Below are 9801 nucleotides of genomic sequence, written 5' to 3' on the forward strand. Positions count from 1 at the left end.
TTAAATTTTACTGGTCCAACGATCGAACCTGTTTGATCGAATCAAAAACTGATGGTTTAGCCTGTTTAACCATTGGTTCAATTATTAAAACATTTAATATGGTACTCTAAGATTGTACCACATCATCATTTAAAAAAATATTATTTTCACATTCAAAGTGCGACATTATTAAACTTTTAGAATTTTCAAGTTGAGAGATCAAAATAGACCTAGTTGTTAAGTTCAAATGCTAAAGTGAATAAAAAAAGTACAAGTACTAAAGTGGACCTAATAGTCAAGTTTAAGGGCTAATGTGGATCTACTTGGCAAGTCACATTTTCCTTTTTTTTCACGATTATTAGTAGGATGAGCTTAAATGAACAGCGATTTTCAAGTTCAATATTCAAAGTAGATAACAAAAATAGGGGCCAATATAGACTTATTTACCAAGTTGAGGGGCCAAAAGTTAAATTATTTTATCAGATTTGATGGATGAACTAATAGCTAATTGACACGTATAACATTGGGAACAGTGCCGGTTTTTAATTCACTTTTAGGCAGCGCCCAGCTAAGGTAGCCCAAATTAACGGGTGTCGGTTGCATACTGATTGGGTTTTGTCCTGGGTAATGCTAGTGTTATCCTCGGGTAATTGTTTATATTTCTCTTATTAGTTTGGAAATTAAATAAACTAGGAGGTATCTTAAAAAGTTGATAACCAAAGTTTTAAATCGAAAAGAAAAAAGAAATCCCAACTCCAAAATAAAAACCCAAAAATTCCAAATAATAAAAATCAAATTTTGCTACACCATTTTATAATTATGAAAAAATAATGGAGAATTTTAGGAAACAGAAGAATTAGATTTAAATTGAAAATTTTAGAAGCAAAGTGAAATGACTGAAACTGGTTTAAGATTAGGATAAGTAGGGTAAATTAATTACATAACTAAAACGAAAGCCAGCTCATCAAAAACCTCATTTTTCCGTAATCTTAAAGCATCGGCTCTATATCCCCATCACGCCCCAACCGTAACGCCGTTATAACCACAAAAGATTTCCTCTGAAAATAAAGCGGTCGCGTTTTAAGGAATTTAATTTTTCTTCATTTTTTTCTTTAGTATTATTATTTTTTCCATTTTTTCTAAGCCAACTAACAACAACACGACACAACACCTTCTGTGTCTCTCCCTTTCGCTCTTTTTTTCTCTTTCTAAAAAACGCAGCGGTGAGCGACCGGCGAGAAACCAAATCTCGCCGGAATTTCGCTCTCTTGATCGCCGGAAATTTCATTACCTTTTTCTTTTCACCTCTCCGGAATCAAGCTGCCCCAAAGAGAGTGGATATATATATATTTTGAATTTCGGGTATGATTTTGTAATCATGGTTTTGTAGAAGAAAACAAAGAGAAAAAGGAGAACAAAGATCTTCTCTCTCTTTTGGTGAGTAATGGCTTGCAATGGAAGGAAAAAGATGCTCAGATCCCTTGCTCTATCTTCTTCCTTTATGCTCTAATTTATCTTTTTCTTATCTTCTTTCAAATTTTCTATGTTTTTTAAATATTTAAATTCCCGTTGAGCATCAATACGTAATAAAGGTTGCTGACAGAATTTTCAGGATTTTGATTTAAAAGTTAACGCTTAGTTTCTGTTTTATTTAGGTCAAACTTTGACAATTTTGGGGGCTTTTTTTTTTACCCCAATTTTGTGAGTAAAGTTTTAGAATTTGAGCTTTTTTCCCCATAGTTTTTTTCCCTGGTCTGATCAGGAGTTTTTGAATAATTTTGTTCTTGGTAAGTGGGAAAAAAGGGTAATTTTGAAGTTAAAAATAGTTATTTTGTGAATTCCAAGTTGGGTTTAGCTGATCTGGTCGTTAACAACTTGATTTTTAGGGTTGAAGTTGCATACTTTTTATTTTTCTGTTTAGAAAAAGCATGCAGAACAAAAGAAAGTTGAATTATAATATTGTGAATTTAGTGTTTTTTTCTTTTAAATGTAAAATTCACCTTAAATTTTTTTCTTTTTCCTGTGTTCAAAAATTAGGATTGATGATTTTCTTTTAAAATTTTTTTCCTTTTTCTTGGAAACCAAATGGTAAATTTGTTTGGTTGTTGGTAGGTAAGTGGCTTTCCTTTTCATGGTACATCTTGTTTCAACCTATTTGAATTATTAAAAGGAAAAAACAATCCCGTTATGTTTCCTCAAAAATTTCATTTTAAGTTGCTAATTTCTCAAGAAAGTAGCTAGCTTTTGAGTCATCTTCACTCCTTTCTATGATATTTGATAGATTAAAATAAAATAGTTTAGAATTTGAATTAATGAATTAATTTATTAATATTTCTTTTGAATCTCTAATTTCCCTTTGCATTTGTGTTGTTATTTCTGTTTAATGAAAAAAAAAAAAGGTTACAATTTTAGTTGTTTACTGACTAGGAAGTAGTGATTGTTGAATGCTGTAGGATATGGCGATTAAATGGAGCCTTGAATGATAAATTTTGAGCTTTTAGTTTTTGAGATTTTCTGGAGTTGAAGCTGTACAATGCCATCTGAGATCATGGATCAAAAGAATGCATCGGCACCATCCCATTTCTCGGAAGACGTTTGTTTCCCAGCTGAGGTACTCATGGGCATGATAGTACACCCAATTTTATTATTTCATTTGTATTTTGAGTTATTAGGTCTTTATATTTCTTGTTTTAAAGGCTATTGCAGGGTTCCTAAATGTGATCCTTTAGAAATGATATAAATTTTTTTTTGAAACTTTTAAGTCTCCAGTGCCAAAAAAGAACCAATCCTTTTCATGTTGCTTTAATATCAACTTCTGTTTGGGCAGAGACAAATTGGATTTTGGAAGCCAAATGCCATGTCTGATAACCAAGGTGAGAACAGTGCTATGGACAACTGAACTGCTGGTTCTGTTTGCTGTTAATCGGTTTTTTTAAATGCATAAACCATTTAAACATGTTGTCAATTTCTTTTTAGTAAACTTTTGGCTTTTACCATCATTAAAATTAATGAAGATCGATTCGGTCTCTTGATATGAGAAACTGTGGCCCCTAACTTAGTGATGACATGTGCATGCATTTAAAAACCACAGTTAACCTCTATGACTGAGTGAATAATCCAAAAGATCGATGGTTTCATTTAAATGCATTAACCTTTTAAACTGGCCGTTAGTTTCTTGTCAGTTGGATTAGACCATAAGAGGGAACTTTTAGCTTTTGTCATCATTAAACTTAATGAAGATCTATTAAGTCTCTTGATTACCATGAGAAACTGTGGTGCCTAACTTAGTGATGACACGTGGAATGTATTTAAGAACCATAGTTAACCTTTGCAATTGAATTAATAATCCAAAAGATTGATCTAATAACTGCGTGGTTCCAACTGTTATGTTTTGTTTGTATCAAAAGGATTCCTGAGTCACTCCATCGATAGGAATGGTAAGTATATTTATGATCGTATTTCCAATGCAATTTGCATCAAGGAATTTTGGGTACCTTCTTTGAAGCGTTCGCCAAAAGAATGCGACAATTTGCTTGGATTATTCTTAATGAAAGCTTGACTACTGATGGTTCTTCTGAAGGACATCATCTTCCTGAAGCAATAAATTGTCATTGGGGATGGTTGGCTATATAGATGAAATTCTATTTGATTGTGCTAAATCATTGTATGTTAGTTCATGTGAGAAGTGCTTTTGTTTATTGATACAGTTATATTCTAGATTGACTTCTGCCCTATTGTTTTCAAAAAGTGACTGAAACATATGGATAAAATTAAGAGCCAAAAGTTGGTGTCCATTTTAGTGTTTTTATTTTCCAGCTTCTGCAAAATCTTAATTTGTTAGTCACAATTCACCTTTTTTCAGATTTTTATTTTTTGGAAAATGAGTGTCTTTTGAGAAGGCAATAAACGTCTATTAATTCGGCTGCTTTCTTAGATATATGTTTCTTGCTTTAACCTTTATGGAAATTTTTTTTGGTGTTAGATTTGAATATTTGGAATTCATTCCTAAATTTTTTATTCTTACAAATGTTAAATACCTTATAAAGATAAGTGTGAGTTGTTTGCATTTAATTACTTGTTACCTGGAAATCTAAGATCTTCTGAATGAAAATGTACGTGCTATTTCTGTGCAACTTGTACATGGTTATCTTCCTGTCTGTCTTTAAAAAAAAAACTTATGGTCTCTGCAGACAACATGGTTCAGTCATCTCCTCCAAATCTGGGTAGAGATCAAGAAGAAAAGTTCGACACCAGTTGGAATGGAATTGCCAACTTATCTGAGCCGTTATGGAATTCTGTGAATCATCATCCAAAATCGCTGTCAAATCTGCATATGCAACCTGTGGTGAACTTCAATAGAAACAGCGGCAACGCCAATGTGATCCAGCATGAAAGTAGTCTGTTTTCAAGTTCGTTGTCTGAAATATTTAGTAGAAAATGTAAGTATTTTTGTCTATGTCTATGAAAGTTATGTACGTGTGTATGACAGTTTGTTAACATGTACATACATGCATTCCACGTTTGCATTGTTTCTTCCCTTTTTCTCCAGTATCAGATGCTTTATTAGATATTGTATTTCATTGCTTGATTGATGACTGTTATTTCCTACTATACATATAACTCTAAAAGAAAGTATGTGTAAAAATAAGGTAAAAATCATGCCATCTTCATCCATTATGTTAATCTGTTCACGTATATATTTCCATATGTCCTATTTTCTCTACCAGGGGCTCAACCAACTCATTAGGACAATTCTCAATCTAATAGTGAAAATGAGAGCTAATTACTATCTTCACTGTGCTGCATTTTCATTTTCATTTCTTTTTTCTTCTAGTTACTTCACTTTTATCTGTATGCAGTGAGATTATTAGGGAATGATCTACCTTCTCAACATGCTGGTATAGCTGCTTCACACCATGAGGAAGAATCTTTCAAATCTATGAAGGAAATTGAGGCACAAACTATTGGAAATCTCCTCCCTGACGAAGATGATCTCTTCTCCGGAGTGATTGATGAATTGGGACTTAATACTCATGCCAGTAAAGGGGATGAGTTAGAAGATTTTGACCTATTCAGCAGTGGTGGAGGAATGGAACTAGAAGGGGATGATCATGTATCCATGGGTCAAAGGAACCCAGATCTCATCGGAGTACTCAATGGTCAAGGGGGTCCCAATGGCTCGATCGTTGGTGAACATCCGTATGGTGAACTTCCTTCTAGAACACTTTTTGTAAGGAACATCAATAGCAATGTTGAAGACTCAGAGTTAAAGACTCTTTTTGAGGTTTGTGTTTCCTTTCCATTTCTTACACTATTTATTGAGACTTTGTGCTAGCTAATTTTCTTCCATCTACCTGTACTGAAGTGCTATTTGTTCCTGTAAGTTAAATTGACTAACCTATTATCTTCTGTCAGCAATATGGAGATATCCGAACTCTTTATACTGCCTGCAAACATCGTGGGTTTGTTATGATCTCTTATTATGATATAAGGGCAGCCAGAAATGCGATGAGGGCTCTGCAAAACAAACCATTGCGGCGTAGGGAACTTGATATACATTATTCAATTCCAAAGGTGTGGCTTCAACCATTTTATTCTGGATGGTTACTGTTTACTATTTTGTTATTACCCTCACTGCGTTTACTACCGTTGTCTTGTCTAATTTGTTGATGCTTCTTTATGTGAAACATTGCTGTTTTATTCATTTTGATTTTATGACCTCAGGACAATGCATCTGAAAAAGATGTAGATCAAGGGGCACTGGTGGTTTACAATGTTGATTCCTTTGTTTCAACTGATGAGCTTCAACGGATGTTTGGTGCTTTTGGGGAAATTAAAGAAGTAAGAGATTCATTCAATTTATTTCAGCTTCATAATTCCCTTATATTTTGTGATGATAAATGTCTAAATCTTGTGGTTAATTTGCATGGCAGATAAGGGAGGTTCCAAACAAGCATAATCACAAAGTCATTGAGTTTTATGATGTTAGAGCCGCAGAAGCTGCCCTTAATGCTCTGAATAGGAGTAACAGTGCTGGGAAACAGATCAAACTTGAACCAAGCCGTCCAGGGGGTCTTAGGCGGTAATATTATCAACTTTTGCCGCTTTCTTCAAATTCTAAAGAAAATGTTTTTGATCTTAGCTTCTGAAGGGAATCTGGAACATTTATAATTTCCCCTTTTCGTGATCCTAGAAAGTGAGATAATTTTTTATTAATTTTTACATGATGGCTCTGTCACTTCACTGCTTCTGCGTTACTTTGCCATGAGTATGGAGTTGGTCAATGACGTGCAATCGTTTTCTGGACACCTTATATGCTTTTTTGAGCATCTAAGTTGTATTTTATTCCTTGGTGTTTTCAAGCAGCCTTTGTAAGTTGTGGTAAAATGAAGTTTGTGTTGCAGCTTTATTCAGCCTGAGCAGGAACAAGATGAACCTAATATATGTGGAAGTCCTTTTGATGAGTTATCAGGGCATATTGGTAAACTTTTGCTTTTAAATCCTGCCATTTGATCAATTCATTATAAGCTGTTGTTTCTGAGGAAATATTTCTGTTCCTTCATACATCTTGGTTCCTCCTGACTTTCTACAGGAGTAATTGCATCTGGTGGCATGGAGAATGCATCTAACCAGGTGTTACATTCAGTTATCCAGTCACCTGTTAATACATTTGTTGAACCTCGTCGGAGTTCTACTGTTCCTATTAACTTAGCCTCTCCAGCAAGAGTGGCACCTATAGGCCAAAAATTAAGTCTTCGGGAGCCCAACCACTCTATGGATGAAATGAAATATGCTAACCATGGGATACCGAGTTTCCATCCTCATTCCTTACCCGAGTACCATGATAGCTTAGCCAATGGTATTGCATTCAACTCCCCAAGCACCATAACAAACATGGCTAGTAGCGCCAGTTCCATGATGGCTGAAGGACTTGACAATAGGCATGTACGGGGAGCAAGTTCAAATGGGCACCTAATTGAACCTACTGCTGGGGGTAAGTTAAGCTGATCTGTATATCAACATCAATGAAACATGTTTTCCTGCATATTTTTTGCTTTCTGTTGAGGATTCATGGGGAAACTTCATTTTTCAATACGAGAATATTTTTGATAAATTTCACAATTCATTCTGTTAAAAGTCTCGGGCAAAATTTAACTCTCCTTTTCTTTTCTTGAATTGAATTATTTCTCATGCTTTAGGCTTCAACTCTAGTTTTTCCGTTTTCTCTGACTTTCTGTTGCTAATAAATTATCTCTAGTTTTTGGGTCATCTGGAAATGGAAGCTTGTCGGTTAATGGAAATAGTTACATGTGGAAGACCAACAACTCACACCAGCAACATCCATCAAGTGCCATGGTTTGGCCAAATTCGCCATCATTTGTCAATGGTGTTCATGCTTATCGCCTTCCACACATGCCTGCATTTCCTAGGGCTCCCCCTGTAATGTTCAATGTAGGATCACCTGTACACCACCATATTGGCTCAGCACCACCTAATTCTGCACTCTGGGACAGGCGGCATCATTTTGCTGGGGAGTCTCCTGAAACTTCAGGTTTTCACCTAGGATCTCTTGGAAGTGTGGGTTTTCCTGGTAGTTCGCCATCACATCCTGTTGAAATTGCTTCCCACAACATTTTTTCTCATGTTGGTGGCATGGATTTGATGAAAAATGGTGGGGTACACTCTCCTCAGCAGATGTCCCACCTTTACCCTGGCAGGAACCCTATGATTTCAATGCCGACGTCTCTTGATTCTCCTAATGAACGTGTTAGAAGCTTCTCACACCGTAGAAATGAACTGAATTCTAGTAATGCTGATAAGAAACAATATGAACTTGACATTGACCGCATCATACGTGGGGATGACAGCAGAACAACACTTATGATTAAAAACATACCCAACAAGTATGTGAGCTTCTGCTCATGCAAATTTTAGTCAATTTATTTTTAATTTCATGTGTCTGGGTTGTTCTCTTTCTTATTAAAATGATTTTGCTTCTTAGTATTCTTTAATGTTTGAAACTTTCTTATGCTTGAGGAAAGACCTTATACCCATAGATGATTAAATAGCAAATTATAGATGTGGAAAATGCTTAAATAGTTATTTTGATGGTATGCATGTTTTCATTCTTCAGATTTATTGATTGCATCCTATAACAGGCTCATTTCTTGTAGCCTGTCTTCCGTTCTTTCATATTGATATCTCCTTAAAAGAAGTCAAATGGTGATTTTTGCAGGTACACTTCAAAGATGCTTCTGGCAGCCATTGATGAACATTGTCGAGGAACTTATGATTTTATTTATTTGCCAATTGACTTCAAGGCAAGTTAACTTAATTGGTTACTTAACAGTTTTCCTACCTTGACGAACTGATTCATCCTTGGACTTGCTACATGTAGTTGGATGTGTTACTCATCCTAAATTTTAAAAATGTTATCTGCAGAACAAATGCAATGTGGGCTATGCGTTCATCAACATGATTGATCCGCAACAGATCATTCCTTTCCATAAGGTTTGATACATGGATGATATGTCTCACTAATACTGTTATTTTCGTAGATACACTCATCCGCATGTGCAGTCGTGTACTTAACTATTATTTTGATAAGCTAAAGCTAATCAGGTTAAACCAATACTTCTGTTTAGGCATTTGATGGCAAAAAATGGGAGAAGTTCAACAGTGAAAAGGTGGCGACTCTTGCTTATGCTAGGATCCAAGGAAAGGCTGCTCTTATTGCTCATTTCCAGAATTCAAGCTTAATGAATGAGGATAAACGTTGCCGCCCTATTCTCTTTCATACTGATGGCCCAAATGCTGGTGATCAGGTAAGTTCATCTTGACATGGCTTCAATGCATTTTATAATGTAGTTTCACTTTTTTGGCTTTCCCTGTTCTTAAATCGGCAATGAAGGATGTTTTTCAATTGTTGAAGTCCTACATCGTTGTTTGTTTATGCAGGAGCCCTTTCCTATGGGTACCAATATTCGGTCAAGGCCAGGGAGACCTCGAACATCTGGCACTGAGGAGAACCATCGCCAAAGTAGTTCTTCAACTTTAGCTAACGGGGAGGAATATTCCAATGGTGCAGAATCATTGGGTTCTTCGAAGGATTCTGATTGAGCAGTCTGCTTATCCAGCTCTAACTTTAAAAAACCCTTTCAGAGTACTCAAACTTTTATCTACCCGACTCTGTATTTGAGGGTGGCTTGATGACTTCTTTTTTTCCTTTTTGCTATAGAGAAGCAGTTTTGTGAACCAAGATGCATGACCCAAACTAAGTGGTAATTTTGTCTTTCTATCGAAAGCCCGTTTATGGGGGCTTCAAATTTTGCGTAGTCTTTGACTGAAGTGTATCATGATGTATGGAAATTCCTTGGCTTATGCATGACTTGAGAGGGATCCATTCTTTTTGTATCAGTTTTGTATGTGATCTCATTTTTGTCCCCAAGGTTTCGGAATCCCTATGAGTCGTGCTTTCGGTCTAAGGTGGGGGTGATATTGTTCTAAGAGAGAGAAAAGAGACAACATATCTAAGTATTATAGTTATGGAATTTTGAACCTCTCTTGTTTATTTTTATTAATGACATTACATTCTTCTTTATTGATTTGCCTTTTAGACCTCATTTTCTCTTTATTGCTTCACAATACAATGTTTGAACACAGACAACTTTTCCTTGGATATTGCTGTGTGGAGGATTCTACCTGAATTTTGAAACTCAGTTTATATCTGAATAGCTGTATTTTGTTTATTACGGATGACGGCGGAAGAGGATTATAAAGTTTGTTCAAGTTACGGATTTGACTTAAGTCTCTAGATCTTTG

The 9801-nt window shown here is 35.4% G+C and overlaps 1 protein-coding gene across 2 annotated transcripts; it reads left to right on the plus strand.

The window, feature by feature from the left end:
- Positions 1 to 1077: 1077 nt before the first annotated feature.
- On the plus strand, positions 1078 to 9580 carry LOC107946885 (protein MEI2-like 1). Of its 2 annotated transcripts, none has more exons than XM_016881377.2 (15): positions 1078 to 1416; positions 2433 to 2590; positions 2807 to 2852; positions 4170 to 4418; positions 4839 to 5263; positions 5395 to 5553; positions 5704 to 5820; positions 5913 to 6061; positions 6384 to 6460; positions 6572 to 6973; positions 7238 to 7883; positions 8216 to 8300; positions 8422 to 8490; positions 8625 to 8804; positions 8938 to 9580. In XM_016881377.2, the coding sequence occupies exons 2-15, from the start codon at positions 2513 to 2515 to the stop codon at positions 9097 to 9099; spliced, it is 2844 nt and encodes a 947-aa protein (XP_016736866.2). In that variant the 5' UTR covers positions 1078 to 1416; positions 2433 to 2512; the 3' UTR covers positions 9100 to 9580. The 2 variants fall into 2 exon arrangements, with proteins under 2 accessions (XP_016736866.2, XP_016736867.2); XM_016881378.2 differs by having other exon boundaries at positions 1115 to 1416; positions 2414 to 2590.
- Positions 9581 to 9801: the final 221 nt, after the last annotated feature.

This window comes from Gossypium hirsutum, chromosome A12 (genome assembly GCF_007990345.1).
Source record: "Gossypium hirsutum isolate 1008001.06 chromosome A12, Gossypium_hirsutum_v2.1, whole genome shotgun sequence".
NCBI lineage: Eukaryota > Viridiplantae > Streptophyta > Magnoliopsida > Malvales > Malvaceae > Gossypium > Gossypium hirsutum.